A 22251-nucleotide genomic window follows, 5' to 3' on the forward strand; every position below is an offset into this window, starting at 1 on the left:
TGCATGGGGAGAAAGCAACCCACATCGACCGCTGCAATGAGACAGCTGCTTTTCCTGTGTTTGTGCACCGAATCATCTCATCAGCTCCACTGCGCAAGTTTTCTCCTCTCCATCTCAAAGACGTGGGCACCGAGCCTCCTATGGAATAAGTAATTTCCCTGGGGTCACACAACTAGCGAAGGGCAGCCCCTGGATCCAGATGCGCCACTGTCTGCCTCCGAAGCCCATGCTCTTTTATTTTTCTTTTCATTTTTAATTAAACAGAACACATGAGTGCATTCTCATTGTCAGCCATTCTCAAACATCGCAGACAAAGTGTCCGCCCTGCACAACACTGTGAATGATTAAATGCCACTGAGTTGCACACTTTTTAAAAAACGGCTAATTCGATATTATGTGAATTTCACCTCAATTTTTTTGAAGGCACATTCCTGTGTTACTGATGGGGGTGCAAAATGGTAGAGCGCCCGTGGAGGGGAATTGTGTGACACTTATCATATGACTCATGCACTTGCCTTCTGATCCAGCCATTGTTTCTGGGCGTTTACCTGCAGGCACACATAAAGACATCTGTGCAACAGTCTTATTTGTAATGGAAAGACTGGAAATCCCATGTTCATCAGTGGGGAGTGGTTATATAAATTGTGATACATTCACATTACAAAAAATAAAAGTCTACACCCCACTGTCACTGCCCTCCACAAAGGGGCACGTGGTCACAGGGTCACCATACTCGGATGTACAGCCTTCCAGGCCTTTCCACACGTACACACATGGTTCCTCCTTACAAATCACATCACTACTGAGCAGCTTGCTTCTTGTCACTAAACAGCACGTCTCGGGAATCTTCCCGGTCAGCATATAAGCATCTATCTCATTGTGTCCAACTGTTCTGCAATATCCCAGAGTGGATACCCCATGGCACAGTGGACAGTGTCCCTGTTGCTGGACATTCTGGTTCTTTCCAATGGCAGTGAACACACATAATACGTGCCTCTTTGGTTTTTTTTTTTTTTTTTTTTTTTGAGACAGGGTCTCACTCTGTGGCCCAGACTGCAGTGCAGTGGTATGATCTCAGCTCACCGCAACCTCTGCTTCCCAGGTTCGAGTGATTCTTGTACCTTATTCTACTGGGTAGCTGGGATTACAGGCGTGCACTACCACGCCCACCTAATTTTTTTTTTTTTTTTGTATTTTTAGTAGAGATGGGGGTGTCGCCATGTTGGCCAGGCTGTTCTCAAACTCCTGGCCTCAAGTGATCCGTCTACCTCAGCCTCCCAAAGTGCTGAGATTACAGGTGTAAGCCACTACGCCTGGCTCCTCTTTGGGTGGTGTATTTCTCTAGAATAGATGACTAGGAGTAGGATTTGGGGGACAGAGGAAGCACGTGTAATATGCTAATAGCCCACCCCCACCCACAAAGGTTGTATCCACTTACACTGGCCATCAGTACAAGGCTGGGCCTGCTCTCATGCCTGCACCGACATACTGCCTTTGTTTCTTACCGATCTGATGGGCAAGCTCAGAATCTCTCCACTAAACCACATGAGAGACTTAGAGATGCACAAAACATGGATTTGAGGGTAAGAAAGAGCCAGAGTTCTGGCTGGGCGCAGTAGCTCATGACTGTAATTGCAGCACTTTGGGAAGCCGAGGCAGGTGGATCACCTCAGGTCAGGAGTTCCAGACCAGCCTGGCCAAAATGGTGAAACCCCATCTCTACTAAAAGTACAAAAATTAGCCAGGCATGGTGACGCATGCCTGTAGTCCCAGCTACTCGGGAGGCTGAGGCAGGAGAATCACTTGAACGCAAGAGGCGGAGGCTGCAGTGAGTTGAGATCGTGATACGGCACTCCAGCCTGGGCGACAAGACTGAAACTCAGTCGAAAAAGAAAAAGAAAAGAAAGAGAGAGAAAGAGAGGAAGGAAGGAAGGGAGGGAGGGAGGGAAAGAGGAAAGGAAAGGTGGGCCAGAGTTCTCTGACTCAGCAAATAGGAAAATCAACGCCTTATGCCTAAAGTTCATTGATATCAACATTATTTTGAAAATATAAGGCTAAATAACGTGAATGAGAATGGGCACATTGACTAAGGAACCAATGGATGCCCTGCCATTTTCCACCTGTTTCTGGGCAGGACAGAGGAAGCAGTTCCTCTTGAGACCTGTACAGCCTGATTAAAGCAGCAGTGGCTCTGAGCAGGAATTCCCCAGAATAGCTCAGCTGATGATTCACTATCTTATAAAGCAGGCTGAACAAGACCGGGACTCCGGCCCCCACGCAGCTGCCCCATGCCTGGGCGACCTTGAGTGGCTCCCTTAATATCTCTGGGGGTCACTTCATGTTTCGGTAAAGAGCCTGCAACCTAGAGGGAGAAGACAGACAAGCACGCATGACCTAAAAGAGGTGCCGAGGGAACAACACAGCTCAGAAAAGAGAGCAGGTTCGACTTTGGCATGTGTTTCATTTTTTCTTTCCTTATTTGCTGACAGCATCCATCCTGGCTAATGGGATGGGTGATTTTTTTCTGAAGTTCCAGTGTGTTTAGAAAAACAAAGACTTTTTAAGATAACAGGAATTCAAAAATGGTAAAATGTTTGTACTCACCAGATTAGTATTTTTATACTAATAAAAAGTGTGATGTCACAAAAGTATGTGATTCAAAAGATAAATACACAATTTATTTAAAAGTATATTTTGGCCAGGCGCGGTGGCTCACGTCTGTAATCCCAGCACTTTAGGAGGCCGAGGTGGGCGGATCATGAGGTCAGGAGATCGAGACCATCCTGGCTAACACAGTGAAATCCCATCTCTACTAAAAATACAAAAAATTAGCCGGGCGTGGTAGCAGGCACCTGTAGTCCCAGCTACTCAGGAGGCTGAGGCAGGAGAATGGCATGAACCCGGGAGGTGGGGCTTACAGTGAGCCGAGACTGTGCCACTGCACTCCAGCCTGGGCGACAGAGCAAGACTCCATCTCAAAAAAAAAAAGGTTTTTTTTTATAGCACACGATAAGGAGTGTGGCCTAGCAATGAGCCACAAGTTGAAAGATGATTGGGAATGCCTTATTTCTATCCTGTAGCTCATTTAGAGAAAAATGCCAAAAAGATGAAATCTGAGGCCATGTGAATGAGAGGGCCTGTGATGTGGCTTACAGTCCCTCCATAAATGGCAGCAAAGTGACACCTGAGATGTAAGTGCTCCTTCTCCTCTCTCCATCTTAAAAAAAATATGGGTGCAGGCCAGGAGTGATGGTTCACGCCTGTAATCCCAGCACTTTGGGAGGCTAAGGCAGGCGGATCACCTGAGGTTAGGCGTTCAAGACCAGCCTGGCCAACATGGCAAAACCCCATCTCTACTAAAAATACAAAAATTAGCTGGGTGTGCTGGCAGGCACCTGTAATACCAGCTACTCTACTCAGGAGGCTGAGGCAGGAGAATCGCTTGAACCCAGGAGGCGGAGTAGTGAGCCAAGATCAAGCCACTGCACTCTAGCCTGGGCAAAAAGAGTGAGACTCCATCTCAAAAAACAAACAAAAAACAAAAAACAACAACAACAAAAAAATATGGGTGCAAAGTCACATCTAAAGCTATTCAAAAATATGAATTCTGGATTGGCCCACACTTGCTTTTCTTTGTTTCTATACTGAATAGACTCTGAGCCACACCTGAATTCAACATTACAAGCTTTCATTTATCCAAAGGCTGGGTTTTCATGGCTGAGGACTGCCTTGCCCTCTCTTCGGTAGTACTTGTAGTTTGTATTCACCTGGGGACTATTTCTCCCAACGAAAACTCCTGTGAACTCAGTGGGGAGTGGACAGCCAAGGCCCGACTGATGTATTCGGTGGGCAGGGATTGGGGAGGCAGACACCGCAGCCAGGCCACGTCAGTCCAAAAGGACTGTGGATTCAGGTTTATACCCCAGCCAAAGTATAAATAACCCTGTGTTGTTGATCTCTGGCATAATATGGAAATAGTTGAAACAGTAGCTATTTGATCTGTTCATGCCAAGGCCCCACCCAGCTCCTACTTGTGTAACCTGGACTGAAATAGCCTCCCCTGGCTGTCTCACAAGTCGCAGAACCATCCATCCCACTCCTAGGTGATCAATCTGTGTGCATTACTGTCATTTGAGGGCAGAAACCACTAAATCCCCAGCTGTGTCAGGCACTAGCAGGCACCAGTCAATGTTTGGTGAATGAATGAATGCCTGTCTAAAAGCATGAGAAAAGCACATCTCAGTCCAAAGGAAATTCAAAAAGAAAAGAACCATCTATCATCCCATAAATGCAACTGATTTGATTTTAGTGTATTCCCTTTCATTTCCTGTGTGTATGTTTGTACATCACAGTGTACAGTCTACTTTATTCTGGGTTTTCATCAAATAATAAATTATAGTGTTGGCCAGGCATGGTGGCTCATGCCTGTAATCCCAGCATTTTGGGAGGCTGAGGCGGGTGGATCACCTGAGGTCATGAGTTTGAGACCAGCCTGGCTAACATGGTGAAACCCCATCTCTACCAAAAATATAAAACTTAGCCAGGCGTAGTGGCAGGCGCCTGTAATCCCAGCTACTCAGGAGGCTGAGGCAGGAGAATTGGTTGAACCCGGGAGGCGGAGGTTGCAGTGAGCCAAGATCACGCCACTGCACTCCAGCCTGGGCAACAAGAGCGAGACTCCATCTCTAAATAAATAAATAAATAAATAAATGTGTTGTCATTATTAATTACTTGCTATTCTGTCATATGGGCATGCCATAATTTACTTACTCCTTCCATATTTCCTTTCATGCCAAATTCTTAATGAATTTGGACATCTAGCTTTCCAGCCTACAGCAAATTAGAGGCAACAAAATGCCAGATTATAGCAACAAAGACAGACACTGGGGAACCCTAGCCTGGGACATGGTGCATAGTAGATATTTGCTGATGGCTGACTGGATGAATAGATGGAAGATGAGTTAACCGCAAAGTAAATAGCAGACGATTGTGCAGGGCATTGAAGTGCAGCACAGTGAAGAGTGCTCACAATCGTTACAGCTTGTTTGAACCATGTGAGACCTTAGAAATCATCTTGGTGCAGGTGAGAAAAGAGGCCTCGAAAGAAGAATAAATTGTCTGAAAGCCCATTGCAAGTTGATGGCAGAACAAGAACCTAAAGCCCAAGTCCTGATTAGTCTAGAGTTCAAGGGTTTTAAATATGATGACTTCCCCTCTTCCACACGCCCCTCCTCCACACTGCGAGTGGACAGGAGAGGCCCTGGCCAGAGTCAGATCAGGAACAGGGCTTCTCAGTAACATCAGCACCTTCGGGAACCAGGAACACTGGATGGCAACTCTTGGCTGTCCCTCAGTTATCACTTGTCACAGAGCGGTGTGCGAGGGCCTCCCTTCAAATTGTATACAGCTTTCATGAAGCCCGGAGTGAATGCAGTGGGTCTGTGTCATCTTTTTACCATTCTTCAACTCCTTATAAGTGCTCAAGAACTCTTTCTGAAAGAGTTGCAGGTCTTGAGTACAGAGGCGACAACCGATGTGTGTGTGCACATGACATATATCACATCAATACTACACGTGCATATGTGCACGCACATGAACATGAGTATACACACATCCTCCAGGCTGCTGCCTGTTTCCATCTTAAACCCTGGGTATAAAGAGCAGAGTTTATCCACAAGCTTTCTTGATAACAACGGAAGGTTTCTTTCACACAGATGCTATTTCGTAGAGAAATTAAGCTTAGGTGCAATCAATAAACACATTTACTCAGTAAAACTGATGCCATTTTCTACAAGTACTGCTAACCTGATCTTTACTTACTGGTTTATTTCTCAGAAACTAGATCTGGCTTCTGGCCTGATATTACTGTTTTCCTAAAGAAAGTCTTAATTTATAGATGGGTATAGGCTCAAAATTTGTTTTTGCAGCTTTGGTTTTTTTGGTTTGCTCAAAACATATGTTGTTTGCTCACTTCTCATTTGAAAAACAAAACCTGTATATTTTGAGCTGGAGACAAGATGTACTTGGGTGTTAATTTGGTTCTCATGAGGAAGGAGAAAAGGTAGCCAACCACGCATCTGCACAGTTAAACCCCAAGTAGAAGAGAAATATTAAGGGCGAATGCAAAGATGTAAAATGTAGACTAGATGCTGAAAAGGCTAAGGTGGGCAGTAAAAGTGGACACTCGGTTATGCGCAGGGGTATGCAACAAAAGCTATGTGGTCCTAGGGTAGCAGCAGCCCCTGGTGCCCAGCAGAGACAAGCACAAATGCTCTCTGGAGAGGAGCATCTCCAACTTAGCTCTTCAGAATTCCTAAAGATATGTCAGCAAAAATGAGCGTGCAACCAAAAATTACCCAACACAGATGGAAACAAGCCCCGGTGAATTCAAGTCAGTAGGAACAATAAACAACACTGTCCCAACCTGACCTATGTCCAGAGGCACCACCTCCAGCAGGGCTCGCTCCTGCCTCCTCCCATCCCACTCACCGTCTGTATGTCACCATGGGCTTTCCAGGAGTTTGCTGAAACTCAATTCCCCACAATTTCCCTTCTGTATACAATGACGTGCAAACTCCTTAGCAGGCACAAATGGTCCTTCACAACAGAATTCCAATGTCCCTTTCCAGATTCATCTCCTCCCACCCCACATTCCTTCCCCAACCAAACACCCTTTATCCTATGCTGGACAACACAGCATCCCTGAACATCCCATTTTTTCGTGTTCACGCCTTTGCACATGCTGCTCCCTCTTCCTAGGATGCCCTTCCTCACTTTCTCCAACTGGCCAACTCTAGTTCCTTTCCAATGACAGCATAAACGGTACCTCCTCTGTGAAGCCCCTTGGACTTGCTCAGAGTTAGTCACTGCTTCCTTTGAATTCTCTTTATAAGATCCCAAATGGTCACAGTGGGCAGAAACCTTGTGTTAGGAAATTCTTCAGCACTGGAGTCGCTCTGGTTGCCCAGGATGTATTTATTAAGGCAATAAAGAATAAATAAAGAGCTTTGGAATCAGACACACCTAAATTCAAATCCTAGGGAAGCTGCCTAACTTTTTAGAACCTAGGACTGTAAAATGGAAATAATAAATCAAATCCTACCACCTGGGACAGAGCCCCTTACCCCTCCCACTTCCATGGCAGACATTACAAATCAATCACTGCACCCCTCCCACTGAGTCCAGGTCCAGCCCTGGAATCTTCAGTGTGGTCCTCAAGACAGTTCTTGCCAATCATGTGGCGCTGGCACATAACACAAAACTCACTTCCCATTTCAATCATGGGGTAATCAAGACCTTGTAGATGAAGTAGAGTGCAGTATTTGACTCAGGCAGACCCTCAAAGAGCAACACCTATTACTATTTTATCTCCCGATGCTGTTTGATGCACCGCTGATTTAACATGCTTTCTGAAGGGTGGGGAACATTACCATACTAAATATACACTCTGGTTTTAGAGTTTAAAACGCAGAAAAAGTGAACCTTAGAGAAATCTAGTGAGACTGATGAGTGAATGAACTTCAAGAAGAGTGGCTGGGGGCCCCAGAAGCTCTCCAACCTGGGTATGCCTGCCCACCAGGCCCTTTTAGGGCTTAAGGATGGGGCTGAGAGCAAAAGGAGACGGTTGCACCTGAGGTCCCAGGCATAGTCCACGTGATCACAGTTCTCCTATCCTGCCTTGGCCAGTAGTGCCAAGAGATGCCAGGAGAGAATGTGTGCCTGCTCAGTGCCCTGCCCAACCTCCAGAATTAGGATGGCCCTGTCACAGCCCAGTGCTTCTTGATTTTGTCTATTTTTTATATGGCAAAATATATATATCACATGAAATTTGCCACTTTCACCATTTTAAGTGTACAATTCAGTAACATTGATTGTATTCACAGTGTTGTACAACATCACCACTACCTATTTCCAAAACGTTTTCATCACCCCAGAAGAACTCTGTGCTTACTGACCACCAACTCCCCATGGCCCCTGCCTCCAGCTCCTGGCATCCACCATTCTACTTTTTGTCTCTATGAATTTGACTCATATATACGGAATCATATATATGGTACCTCATATATATGGAATCATACAATATTCATCCTCTTGTGTCTGACTTATTTCACCTAACATAATGCCTTTAAGATTCATCCGTGTGGTAGCACGCATCAGAAATTCATCATTTTTATGGCCAATATCCCATCGTATGTATGTAGTACATTTTGTTTACCATCTGTGGACATAGACTGTTCCCACTTCATTATTATGAACAATGCTGCAGCAAACATTGGTGTACATGCATCTGTTTCAGTCCCTGCTTTCCATTCTTTTGGATATACCTCTTAGAGTAGATTGCTGGGTTATATGGTAATCCTATATTGAGACTTTTGAGGAATCAAGCCCACCGCTTTTAAAGAATTCTCATAGCACTGCTAGCTAAATGGTTTTGGAAGTAGTTCTATATCGAATTACAGCACGGATTGGGGGCAGTAAATTTCCAGAGCTCATCCCCCACTGTGTGAAGTCGGAGGCACAGTACCAGCAGAGCACCTAAGAGCACTGGCCTAGGAGTCAGAAACCCCACCACCCCGCAGCTGTGCAGCTTCCAGCGAGCGCCCCACTTTTTCTCCATCCATTTCCTGGTGTGAAAGATAAGAACCACAGTACCTATGTTGTAGGACAACTGTGAGGTGCACATTAGCTGAGGCAGGCAAAGTGCACAGCAATCGATCAATGATCATTACAACCTTCACTGCTGCTTGCGAGGAACTGTTCTTCTACTCTATTGCTGTGGCTGATGAACCACTGGACATATAAGAGTCCCAGAAGGTGCACATGGGAAGTTCACAAGCTTAATTTCAATGTAAAAGCAACAAATTCTGACAATCTCAGGAGATGGGGTCTTCTCAGAAACCAAGTCCTGTTGAAATCCAGAGACCCAGAGAAAGGGGCTGGAGTACTCACAGGTGAGACAGGGAGGTCACGTCTGCAAAGATGCCCTCTTGGAGGGTGGAGATGTCATTGCCATGGAGAGACCTGAGAAGAAAAGAGGCTGCTGGTGCCTTATCCATGGACAGAGATGGGAGACCCGCTGGAGGGAGAGGCCCAGCCCTCTGCAGAGACGGGACAGGCCGCGCCTTCCCTCTAGGCCTCTCAGTCAGTGGCCCAAGGGAGATGGCCCCCAGCTCAGAGACCCTGCCCCACTGGCCACAGGGAAGAAACCCTTGAGGTGGACCGCCCTGTCCCCCAGCCCTTCAGAGGACTGAAACACCGCGTTTATATTACAAACAGGACCTGTGCACCCAGAGCCCTCCCTCTTTTAGCAGAGGAGCCTAAGCGGGAGGCGCTTCTTCTTAGTAAGGAAGTTAAGAAAGCCAGCCACAGGTTAGGGCTGGGAGAACGTCACCTTGCCCCTGGTGGGCTGACTGAGGCCATCATCACGGACGGATCGAGGGCTTTGATCCCAGGGCAAAACCTCCCAGTGAGAACTCATAGAAGAGGTTCACAAATCCCTTGCAAACATTTTTAAATCTGAACAGAAGTCTCACATGCAAATGAAGGGCCACCTTATTTTGGATGTCCCCCCGCCAACACCACAAACTCATCTTGGGGGTGACAGCAACCCCCATATCTCAGATCATTTCCTATGCACGCCCTAGCTTCTTGGGAATGAGAGTATCCACAGGAGCTTAAGTGACAGCGCTCTGGACTCCACCACGGCACAGTGTGGGCCCTAGACATGGGAACATTTCTGTCCACCAGGTGGGTGGCGGGACCCTCGGTGGGGTGGATTTCCTGGCGGGATGGCGAGTGAGGAGACTTACAGCAGGCGCAGGGAGCGGAGTCCCTGGAAGGCCAGAGGCGGGATGCACTGCAGGGCATTGTAGCTGAGGATCCTGTGGAGGAAGGAGGCGGAGGAAGGGCACCGTGTTAGTGCCTGGCCCCCGTGGGCACGGCCACCGCCCAGGACGTGGAGGCCCCTTTCACCCAGCAGCCTCCTCGGGCTCTGTGAGGGGAGGCAGAGCAGCCGGCAAGCTTATGGGCTGGGCTGTGCCCTGAGAAGCTGGTGGTCGTGGGCATGCCCCCTAATCCCCTTCTGCCTCAATCAGTTCCCTTGACTGTAAAATAGGGACAAAAATACTGCCAACTCCATAGGGCTGTCCTGGGGGTGAAATCCAGGTGAAGCCCTTAACACCACGCCTGGCTCCAATCAATCCTCAACAAAGGAGAGTTGCTGTTGTTATGATTGAGAACATTCCCTAAGGGGCTGCCCCAGCAAGGTGCGTAGGCAAGTTCCCTATGAAGGTGACACCCAACCAGGACCTGCCTGCGGGGAGCTCACTGTCTCAGCCGACCACTTCCAGGGTGGACAGGCAAAGTCACCTACAATAATTTACTGTTGGAAAGCTGTGACAGAGAGGAAGGTGCTGTTACTACGCCCATCTTATAGATGAGGACACTGAGGCCTTGAGAGGTGAAAGAACTTCTCCAGGGTCACATTATTAAGCCATTAAGAAGGAGCCAGATGCGGTGGCTCACACCTGTAATCCCAGCGCTTTGGGAGGCTGAGGTGGGCAGATCACCTGAGGTCAGGAGTTTGAGAACAGCCTGGCCAACATGGCAAAACCCCATCTCTACTAAAAATACAAATATTAGCCAGGCATGGTGGTACACGCCTATAATCCCAGCTACTCGGGAGGCTGAGGCAGGGGAATCACTTGAACCTGGGAGGCAGAGGTTGCAGAGAGCCAAAATCATGCCACTGCACTCCAGCCTAGGTGACAGAGAGAGACTCTATCTCAAAAAAAGAAAAAAGTTATTAAGAAGGGATTTTCATTACAGCTTTCAGTTTCCAGAGCCCACAGGCTAAGCCACTGTCCCAAAATGCTTCCAAGTAATTGAATCCATCCAGGGCAGACAGGCAGATGAATAAGGGAATCACACTTGCAACAGCGCCATGCTGGAAACAACCTGCGTGTCCCCAGCAGACGGACGGATGAGCAAACTGTGGCACATCCACGCCTGTGCAGGGGAACACCGCTCAGCAATGAAAAAGAGCCACCGGCACACGCAACACCACACCACGCTGAACCTCAAAATAATCATGCTGGGTGCAGAAGCCAAGCAAAAACGACTTTTTCCATTTGTATGTAAAACCCTAGAAAATGCAAACTAACCTATAGTGACAGAAAGCAGAGCAGTGGTTGCCCGGGTCTCAGAGCTGGGAGAGGCAGGATCAGGGGATTAGCAAGAATAGCACTCTTTTCTTTCTTTCTTTCCTTCCTTCCTACCTTCCTTCCTTCCTTCCTTCCTTCCTTCCTTCCTTCCTTCCTTCCTCCCTTCCTCCCTTCCTCCCTCCCTTCTTTCCTTCCTTCCTTCCTTTTCTTTTTTCTTTCTTTTTTTTTAAAAATTTTTTTACAAGGTCTAGCTCTGTCACCCAGGATGGAGTGCAGTGGCGTGATCTTGGCTCGTTGCAAACTCTGCCTCCCAGGCTCAAACCATCCTCCCTCCTCAGCCTCCCAAGTAGCTGGGACCACAGATGTGCACCACCACACCTGGCTAATGTTTTGTATTTTGTATTTTGACTTGGGCCCACATCCTGCTCCTGGAGAATGGCTGGGTCAGGGCCCCTTCCTTTTTTGGGCACTGGCTCTACTGTTCTATCTGTAAAATGAGGTGTGGGGAAGGTGAATGAGATACTTTTACACACCAGGCAAATATAAGGGACACTTGGTAATATGTTCTGATCAATTGCTTGGAATATAATTAAAGCCAGCATTTAAATATCTTAGAATATGGCCACAAAAAATGTTCAGAGGGTCACCGCTCACAACAGTCCAAACTGGAAGCAACCCCAAAATCTACCAGGACTAGAATGGATGAGGAAAGTGTGGCCTGTTCCTCCAAAGGAACACTAGCTAGCAATGAGAGCGAACAGACCACAGCTGCCACGGTGGCATGAATGGATCCCACGGACAATGCTAAGCAAGAGAAGCCAGATACAAAAGACTATTGCCCATATGATTCCACTTGGACAAGGTTAAAAATGGACACAATTAGACTATATTATTTAGAATGCATATGTCGATGGTAATGCTGTAAAGAAAATAAAAGAAGTGATCCTCATCAAGTCAGGACAGCAGCTGCCTCGGGGTAGGGGAGGAGAGAGCAATAAGGATCAGGAAGGGACAAGATGCTAGCCTGTTCTATTTTTTTTTTTTTTTTTTTCTGAGACACAGTCTCGCTCTGTCACCCAGACTGGAGTGCAATGGCATGATCTCGGCTCACTGCAATCTCCGCCTCCCAGGTTCATGCGATTCTCCTGCCTCAGCCTCCCGAGTAGCTGGGACTACAGGCATGTGCCACCACATCCGACTACTTTTTGTATTTTTGGTAGAGACGGGGTTTCATCGTGTTTGCCAGGGTGGTCTCGAATTCCTGACCTCAAGTGATTCACCTGCCTCTGCCTCCCAAAGTGCTGGGATTATAGGCGTGAGCCACTGCGCCCAGCAGAGTGTCCCTAATTTTTGACTTGGTATCTACGCGTGTGCCAGCTTTATGATTATTTGTGAAACTGTACATTTTTTTTGCACTATTTATTTTTTGCATTAACATTTTCTGTATATACCATATGTTGTATTTCACAATGAAAGATGTTTTTTGAAAGTCTTTTAGGCTCTTGGGCTGGGCATCCTCTCCAGAGGGCAAGGCGTCTGCAGGTGAGGGATCGCGGTGCAACGCGCAGCACAGGCTGGGGCTTGGGAATGACTCACAATCCAGGCCCCGGGGCGCCCACCCCAGCCCTGCTGGGACTCACAGCGTGGTCAGCTGGCTCATGTTGGTGAAGGAGGAATTGCTTAATGAGCTGATCTTGTTGTTGCTCAGGTCCCTGGAAAAGGCAAAGGCATCATGGTTGAGAAAGAACTCACTCAGTCCTGGCTCACGCTCCTGGGCTTCTTCCCCTCCCTCACTCTGCCCAGGGCCATTCCCCAGCCACATTGGCCAGGGGTGGAGAGGAGCCCCGGTCACAGTGCTTGCTTAGCTACAGCCCTGCGCTGCTCCCTCAACTCCCTCGGGTACACACCAGGCAAATATAAGGGACACTTGGTATACGGAGGCTTGGCGCCTCCATTTCCTGATCCCTACCCCCACCCCTCTGCAAGCAGAGCCTGGCTCTGCCCCTTTTCACCATGGGAACACTCCCACCAGGGTGTCGGTGGCCTCCCGACCAGATCCAGCACTCTCTCCTTTCTCTCCTGCCAGCACCTTAGGCGGGCCGGTTCGGAAGCCCTCCCTGCAAGGCAGTCCTATGAGGGAGAGGGCAGCCCCGTTTGACAAAGACCCAGAGTCTCAGCGGGATCCATGACTCTCAAAGGGTCACCAGCTGGTCAGAGGCAGAGCCAGATTCAAACCCGGTCCACTGGCCCCAAGCCCAGGATGCTGCCGTAGCCTCTCCGCATCACCTGTGGCATCTGACACAACTGACCGCCCTTCTCCTCTTCTCAAAACTCCCACCACCCGCTTTCCTCCACTCCCGACTGTCTTCGGGGGCCTTTGGCTGTGCCTCCTCAGTCTCTGGTAGAAGATTCCTTCGTACTCAGCCCAGTGGCATGGGGATCGCTAAACCCCATCTATGCCCCTTTTAGTTCAATCTGGGTGCCCTTGGGGATGCCCCTGTGCTGGCAGTACCCCCCTCCCGTGGCCCCGGCCTGTCCTCTCATGAACTCCTCCTCTTGATGCCCACAGACACTCAAACTCCGTCCATGTCTTGTGCTCCCCACCATGCCCCGTCCCCCAGGCTCCAGCTCCATAACACCGCCTGCCCACATGTCCGCCCTCTCGTCCCACCCATCTGATCCGCCCCTGGCTGGTGGCCCTGGTCACCTCTCACGACGTGCCCTCCTCCTGAGCCAGCATCCTCTCTCTCGGGCTCCTGCTTGGATTCTGACCTCATCTCTCACCCACTGCTTTGCCCTTTTGATCCATCTGCCATGAGGGTGGCACCACAGAATCTCTCTATGACACAAAGCCGACGAAGCCACTTCCGCACTGAAACCCCACAGTGGTACCCATGTGCCTAGCATGTGGACTCCAGGCCCTCTAGCTGGCCACCTGGCGCTCCTGGGTCTGGTCCCTGCCCCCCGCCCCTCTGCTTCCCGCCCCAAAGGTTTCCCAGGCTTAGGATTCACTAAGTTTCTTGAAGTTCTCTGAGCAGACTAGACTCTGTGCCCCCATGCAGCTTATTCCCTCTGCCCACCAGTGAACTCGAACTCGTGTTCCAAGATGCCCTCCCCACCAGCCCCCTCCCTGAGTTGATCACATCCTCCTTCAGCCACAGCCCTAATCGGCATTGACCTCTGTTGGAACCCTTATGTGCTCCCTCCCCTCCCCCGCATCCTCCCTAAACCATGACAGTCTGGAGAGGAGGCCATGACTTCGGGGCCTTCACATCTGCCCACTTCATGTACTCAGGAAACATTTAGAAAATGTAACGATGTGCCCTGCCTTCATCTTCTCCCCCTGAACGTTCCTCTAATCTAATTCCAAATCATTCCACTGTCTTTGGAGATATATGTAAGTGCTCTACTGAATGTTCAACACACTTTGTGGTCGTTCCCTGTGATGAGGAGGTGGTGGCACAGCCCCCAAGAGGCAGTTTCACTGGCTCAAAGCACTCTGACACCAGCCACTGAATCACACTACTCCATCCCCTCTCCACCCCTCCTATTGGAATGTTCAACACACATTGGCCAGATCATTAAGCAAAAACAGATAAATTGGAGTTTCAAAATCCTGTAAGCCAGAGCTGCCCAAAGTAGCCAGTCCTTGAACTAAATTTCACCAACCCACAATAAGAAACTTGGGCCTTGGCCGGGCGCGGTGGCTCACACCTGTAATCCCAGCACTTTGGGAGGCTGAGGCGGGTGGATCACAAGGTCAGGAGATCGAGACCATCCTGGCTAACATGGTAAAACCCCATCTCTACTAAAAATACAAAAAATCAGCCTGGTGTGGTGGCAGGCACCTGTAGTCCCAGCTATTCGGGAGGCTGAGGCAGGAGAATGGCATGAACCCAGGAGGCGGAGCTTGCAGTGAGCAGAGATCGTGCCACTGCACTCCAGCCTGGACGACGGAGCGACAGAGCGAGACTCTGTCTCAAAAAAAAAAAAAAAGAAAGAAAGAAAAAAGAAACTTGAGCCAAGATCTGGTCACCACACATAGCTTACTTTAGCAAACATTGTTTCAATAGCAAGACTTTCTCAAGGAAGGAAGCAATACATGGATTTAGATTCTGGTGTAAGCACCTTATCTAATTACAAACCCATTACAAACAGTTCTGGGACTGATGTGGGCCCGTAGACTGCACTTGGAGTGGCACTGCTCCAAACTACACTAAGATGGAATGTTCTCTGGACTTCTTTTTGGTAGAATCTGGCCAAGGAGCAGATAAAGACAACTGAAGTGAGGAGTTAAGTAGGTTAGAAAACTAAAAGGAGCTGAACTTATTATCCTGAGGCTTATTTTGTATATTTCCATGGAGTAGAAGGGGTCAAAGGTGGAAATAACAGAAAAGCAGAGGTGTAGCCTAAAGAAAAACTTAGTTACAGGTATGTATTTGTAGCTGCCATAGTTCATACTTGGTTTGAGAGCTGAGCTGGACCGAGAAGCCTTCCATCACCCTCCGCTTCTCCTGGATCCTAACCTTGCAAGAATAACCCCTCCTTTTGTGTGTGTGTGCGTGTGTGTGTGTGTGTGTGTGTGTGTGTGTGTGTGTGTGACGGAGTTTTGCTCTTGTTGCCCAGGCTGAGTGCAATGGCGCGATCTCGGCTCACTGCAACCTCCACCTCCCGGGTTCAAGCTGTTCTCCTGCCTCAGCCTCCCAAGTAGCTGGAATTACAGGCATGTGCCACCGTGCCCGGCTAATTTTGTATTTTTAGTAAAGATGGGGTTTCTCCATGTTGGTCAGGCTGGTCTTGAACTCCAACATGAGTTCGAGAGGTTATCCGCCTGCCTCGGCCTCCCAAAGTGCTGGGATTACAGGCATGAGCCACAGCACCCAGCCAGGATAACCCCTCTTAACAGTCACGACCAGCCTCAAGAGAGCTTTGGGGAGATGGCCGGGGCAGGAGGAGGAGGCAGGTCCAACCCAACAGGGCCTGGAACTATGTAATTGCCAATGATGGCCACTAGGTGGCAAAACAGCTCTAGGCACAGCTGTTTCCAGAGGGGAGCGGGGAAAGGAAAAAAGCAGGATCTGCCCATAAGTGAGGTCTGTAGGAAATTCCAGGAAAGCCAGAGTCCTGACGGTTAGATGCCAAAGGCCCTCCTGTCCTCAAGCGGACTGGATACTTACACGAGCTGCAGGTACTTGAAGGTAGACAGCTGTCCCGGAACCAGCGTGAACTGGTTCCCGTCCAAATAGCTGCAGAGAGAACACAGCGGCGTTAGTGCCCATCTCCACCTCTGGTGGTGCCCCACGCTGGGGACAGCCTTCCCTGCAGCCAGGGACTTCTCTCTCATTTCCTCTCCTCCACATAGGCCACATGATGGGCCTAGAATTGCTTATAGGAGGAGAAAATACGTACCTTGTTGAAGCCATTTGGGAAGGTGCCACCCAAAGGACTTGGTAAAAAGCCAAGAGTCACATGGCTTCTCTTGGTTCCCTTCTCACTTCCCTTCTCACCCTCCCAGCCTCCTCCTTGTCCATGGACACTCCCTGAGCACCTAACTTCCCCTCCCTGCTCTACTCTTTTCCTGGCCAAATAGATCTGATTTGCATGTTACTGGGCCCTGCCAGCTCCCAGGGCGCCCTCTCCGCCTGCTGGCATGGGCTGTGAAGCGGATTCACAGCCAGACTGCCTAATCAGTTTCCCTCATTCCATCAGCACCCCTCTGCCTTCCTGCCTTCCAGGCTCTGTGCCCTGATGTCACTTCTCCACCTCGCTCTGCAGCCAGTGCCACCTCGGCTCTCTCACGGCTTCCTTTCATTGCACTGTCATGCCACCCGCCGACTGTACACTACCACCCATGCCCAGGCTCCTGTTGCAGTCTCTTCTGTCTGTTCTCTGCACCTTGGACCTCGCTTCTGGCCTCCACTCTACTCACTGCTATCCAAGTCACTGTCCTTAAAACCAAGCCCACCGAAATCCTCCTAAGCCCTAAGATTCCCAAGGTTCCCATTTCTACAGGATAGAGCTTGGGATTCAAGATGCTCTGAACCTCCCGCTCTTCCCTTCATCGTTGACCATTCATGCCTCCAGCCTGAAGGTTGCTAAGCAGTGGCCCAATGCCAGGTGCTGAGCCAAGCTAGACTCCGGCACAGGAACCCCCTATACCCCCAATAACTACAGCCTGCAGGACAGCTCTCCCCCACTTCCCAAAAGCCCCAGAGAGGAGCAAAGCAGGACTGTGCTCATCCTTACCCCTCGCTCTGCATCACACAAACTGACTTCCCACCCATCTCATTTGATCCTCGAAGCAGCCCTTGTCCATATACCCAAGTAGTCCCATTTCACAGATGACAAAACTGAGGTTTAGAGAAGTTAAAAGATTTTCGCAAGCTCTGAACTTCAGCATCTTCAGTCAAAGAAGGTAGGCTACCCTACCCATCCCATTATTCTCAGGGCTGCTAGGAGGCTCCAAGGAGAAAACAAGGACTCATGAGGTCTGTAGGACACTAACTCTGCAGTAGAAAACAGGGTGAAGATGGGGCAGGCCGGGCCCAGGAAAAGGCCCATAGTGGTTGATGTGCTTGTGAAGAAAAGCCCAGCCTTGCTGGTAATGCAAGAAACAACAAATGAAAGCTTCATCACTGGTCCCGGGAGTGGGGGAGAAAAGCTCAGCTTTGGAGGCCTGGAGGGATCGACCCCAGAGCACAGGAAGAGGTTAGAGGTCAGGAGCTGGCCAGAGCCTTTCATCGGGAGGTGTCTGCTGAAGAGTCCCAGGTCTCCATCCCTGTTTGTCAAATGCATCTATGTTCAATCCTCCACATGCGCTCAGATACCAAATACCAATCAGCCAGGATTTCAGCACCACCATACTCAGTGCTGACCCAGGGAAGCAAGAAGGCCGCCTTCTCACATTATCAATGGGAGTGCAAAGGAAACAGATTTTCTTGGAAGACCATCAGGCAAAAGGCAGCAAGAGTCCTGAAAACGCACCGCTCTTTGACTGGCGATTTCAGTGAAGGCGTGTTAGCATTGGTTCTATTTATGACAGTAAAAAAAAAATTGGAAACAACTTAAATATGCAACAAAAGGGGGTTTGTTATCTGAATCATAGTAGATTCCTGTGAAGAACATTACACTGCTGGTACAAAAATCACATTTGTAAGTCTTCATGACACAGGAGCGTGACACAATGATAGGTGGGAAAGCAATGTTTTCCTTGTTTTAAAGGCAGAGCTTAAAGGGAGGAAGCACTCGCTGCCATGTGGTATCAGGTGACCACAGAGGGGGAATCAAAGAGAAGCTCAAAGGCTTCCTGGAGGCAGCATTTTCTACAAAGCCCAAACTCTAGCTCCTAGTCAGCTAATGCCTGCCCTGGGTCACCTCCTCCTCCCACTGCCAGGCCCCAGCCCCTCAGGAAATGTCCCCGCTGTCCCCGTCCGGTGGACCCCCATGAAGGGGGCAAGGCCTTGAGCTACTCACAGTTCTGTGACATTCTTGGGAATGCCCTTGGGCAGGGCCCGCAGGTGCTTGTTGCTGCAGCGGACCACGGTGTCCAGGCAGGCACACTCCTGTGGGCACTGCGGGCGCGGCAGGCAGCCCCCCTCCTCCTGGCCTAGGGAAGAAGGCACAAAGTCCCTGTCAGGAAGGCGGACGAGCCGCTGTAGGGCCTCCTATAGTCGGGGCCATGCTCTGGGGTCTCTCAGAACAGAAGACCCCTCTGACACTACCTCTGCCATCAGCAAGTCTCTGCGCCACACCTCCCCCCGAGCCGCCACCACCACTAGGAATGAAGCCCCCAGAGCAGTTTTGAGGTTAAAATAGGTCTTGAGTTGATCTCTTTCTCCTCAAACTCAAAGTGGACCTGGTCGAAGTAGGGCAGGAGGATGGCCCGCACACCATCCCATCCCTGGAGTGCCGGCTACTCCGGGCACCGGATCGACATTGTCTCCTCAACAGTGCAGTCAGGGGTGCAGCCTTGCCCCTAGAATGCAGGCACGAGGAGGACGGAGACCTGGGCCTCTTTTCTCCTCTTTTTTCATTGATAGAGCCCAGTGCCGAGTGCAGTGCCTGGCACGCAGCAGCCCTCAAAACACATGAGTTGAGCGAATGAATGAACAAGTGGATGAATTTCCATTTTACTGAGCTCTGGAGATGTTAGGCAACTTGCTTGACTCATAAAGTTGGTCCAAGGCAATGCAGAGTCTGAGCCCAGGTCTGGCTGAAGCAAAATCTGAGCCCTCAATACCACACCATTCCTTCATTGATTCATTCATCTATTCAATAAATCTGTGCCTTCCTTTCTGCTGACTGGGTGTCCAAGAGATGATAATATCACCACGGTCAGAGTTCTTGAGGACACTGGGATGCTGGTAGCACATGCTCCCCGGTGACAGTGACCATCAGTTATGCAGGCCCCACATAATAAGGGTGAAGTCACTGAGTCCTCAGAACAGCTCTCTAGTGAATATGTTACTATCAGCCCATTGGAGCAATGAGGAAACGAAGGACAGAGTGGTTCAGAAACTTGCCCCAGCCTGGAGCAAGCAGCCTGCCTCCAGAACCTGCTCCATTGGCCACCAGGTTCTCAGCAGCAACATCTTAGAAATATTCACATCCTTTCACCTCTAGGAAGCTGTTCTAGCGGGGAGTGGAATATATATGTAGGGAGCATCTAGAAGGGTGCTCCTGGCAGCACGATGCATTGGAGTGGGACTGGGGAGGTTGTCTGAATGCCCAGCAGCAGCGGCTGCTTACATCAATTGTGGTGCCTTCCAGATAGCGGTTTTCACAGGTGGCCCTGCAAGATCCTTTGTGTGCCACACTCGTGCACGTGAGCACACAGCAAAGATCTGGAAAGCCACATAGCAAATGTCGACAGGAGTTATCCAGAGTTGGGGCATGGGGGCTGGGGGGGTAGTGGGCACATCAGTAATTTTTTTTTTTTTTTTTGAAACAGATTCTCATTCTGTTGCCCAGGCTGGAGTGCAACGGTGCAGTCTCAGCTCACTGCAGCCTCCACCTCCCGAATTCTAAAGATTCTCCTGCCTCAGCCTCCCAAGTAGCTGGGACTACAGGCATGCGCCACCATGCCTGGCTAATTTTTGTATTTTTAGTAGAGAGAGGGTTTCACCATGTTGGCCAAGCTGGTCTTGAACTCCTGACCTCAGGGATCTGCCCGCCTCAGCCTCCCAAAGTGCTGGAATTACAGGCATGAGCCTCCGAACCTGGCCTGTCAGTAACTTTTGTTAATCCTCCTTCTGGTTGTCCTTGGTGGTGGTTGTTTTTCAGGAATGAGGATGCATTTCTTTTGTAATAAGAATGATAAAAGGAAACTGTATCTTGGAAAAAATAATGCTTCCAAAGGATAGTTAATGGCATGAGAAAGTGCCCCAAATACATAGTTAGGTTTTAAACAAATCAGAATTTTGTAAAAAGACTTGCAAGAGAGCTGCTCCTTTGGCCTATTCCTGGGAGGACTCTGATGCAGGGCGTCTGTTGCTCCCCTGAGTCACCTCCTCCCTGCTCGCTGACATCTGGGGCTTTGACCCTTTCTTTTTTAATCTACTTTTGCTAAGTAAAAAAAAAAAAAAAGAGAGAGAGAGAGAGAGAGAGAGAAAGGTGTAGGGGACAAAATGCAAACCTATTTCCCTTGCCTCATAGGCTTCTGGGATGTCATTACCTCCAGTTTGTTGGTTTTGTTTCCAACTGTTAATAAAGCATTGAAACAGGAAAAAAAAAAAAAAAAAAAAAGACTTGCAAGCTATTATTGTATGAATTAATAAAAGATATATGTAAATAGTACAGAGTCTTTTTTTAATTTTAGAAGTCGGAAGCAAAAGTATTCTTAGAAACTCCATTACTTTTGTTTAGAAAAATACCCTGATGGTGTTTCTTGGGGTGAAAGTCAAAGCTCCCCACTGCCACGTGCCTGGCCGGGCCAGCTGAGGGCGGAGCTGCCACCGGAGTAGGCTACTGGGGGCGGCGGGGAGAGGGCAAGAAAAGGAGAGACCCGGGAGAAGGGAGGCAACTTAGCACCCAGAAGCGGAGAAGGGGGCTGGAAGCTGAGGTCAGCCAGGGAGAAATTCCCTGCGGCAGGGTGCTGAGAGATGCTAAGGACAGGATGGCTGCACCGAGAAAAATCTGCTTCCTACAGCGACCTTCTGTGCTTGGTGCCGTGGGGAAAAAATGAGGGATGGGGCTACCCTGAGAAGTCCCAGGAAACAGGGCATGGGAGCAGAGTGACTAGGGTTTCCTACATACAGGGGAGGGGGATTTGAAAGGGTTCCATTGCATATTAAGATAAGGTGACCCCATGAGTCTAGAGCACTTAGGGACAGTCAAAAGGCAGGTCTGAGTTCACCAAAATTACAGAAAGAAACTACACTAAAACAGGAACTGTTTTCTCTGAGCGATAGGTTAAGAGGTAAAGTTTATTTCCTTCTTTTATCCGTATTTTCCCATTTTTTAAGGATAGGAACTTTACTGCTCTTATAACCGCACAAAGACACCACCAGGCAAGGGCGTCTCCTCGCCTCTCCTGAAAACAGGGCCTCCCCTCCCCACCAAACCTCTCCCCTCAAGGGCATGCCAGGGGGTGCTGCCTGTCCACCTCATCTTCCTAACCTGCCCCACCCCACTGGTTGGACCCAGGGCTCCCTCTCCCTCGCCACCGGGGGGCCACGAATTACCTTCCTCACACCTGAAGTCAGGGAAGGCCACGTCCTGCAGGGGAATCTGCCGCAAGAAGTCAGGGTTCTGGCATCGCGGGTTCCCCGTCACGATCTTGCGCTTCCGCAGCCAGCCTCCCAGCCAGGCCAGCTGGCAGTTGCAGTTGAAAGGGTTGGCCAGGAGGTTCCTGGAAGAGGCAGGCCAGGCGGCCATGGAGACACTCTGCCCCTCTCAGCGGTCCCAGCAAACCCCTCTTGTCCACCACGGCCACACGGCCACACGGCACTGTCTCCCAGACCTCTCAGGACCGGAGGGAGACCTCGAAATGTGAAACCCACGTTTCAGCAAACCACGAAGACCCAGCACCCCCGGGGTGAGCGCTTTCAAAGGGGCTGCCTGAGAGGACCACACCCTTGGGACAGTTGCT

The 22251-nt window shown here is 49.5% G+C and overlaps 1 protein-coding gene across 1 annotated transcript in view; it reads right to left on the reverse strand.

Moving 5' to 3' along the window:
- The window catches only part of SLIT1 (slit homolog 1 (Drosophila)), a 71325-nt gene that overhangs the window by 26481 nt on the left and 22593 nt on the right, over nucleotides 1–22251 (reverse strand). The window contains exons 17-22 of the mRNA XM_012000339.1: nucleotides 21845–22011; nucleotides 18636–18768; nucleotides 16340–16408; nucleotides 12803–12874; nucleotides 9810–9881; nucleotides 8950–9021 (exon numbers count right to left, since the gene is read on the reverse strand). Coding sequence (XP_011855729.1) covers nucleotides 8950–9021; nucleotides 9810–9881; nucleotides 12803–12874; nucleotides 16340–16408; nucleotides 18636–18768; nucleotides 21845–22011 — 585 coding nt within the window. The remainder of the gene's footprint in view (nucleotides 1–8949; nucleotides 9022–9809; nucleotides 9882–12802; nucleotides 12875–16339; nucleotides 16409–18635; nucleotides 18769–21844; nucleotides 22012–22251) is intronic.

This window comes from Mandrillus leucophaeus, unplaced genomic scaffold (assembly GCF_000951045.1).
Source record: "Mandrillus leucophaeus isolate KB7577 unplaced genomic scaffold, Mleu.le_1.0 Scaffold117, whole genome shotgun sequence".
Taxonomy (NCBI): Eukaryota; Metazoa; Chordata; class Mammalia; order Primates; family Cercopithecidae; genus Mandrillus; species Mandrillus leucophaeus.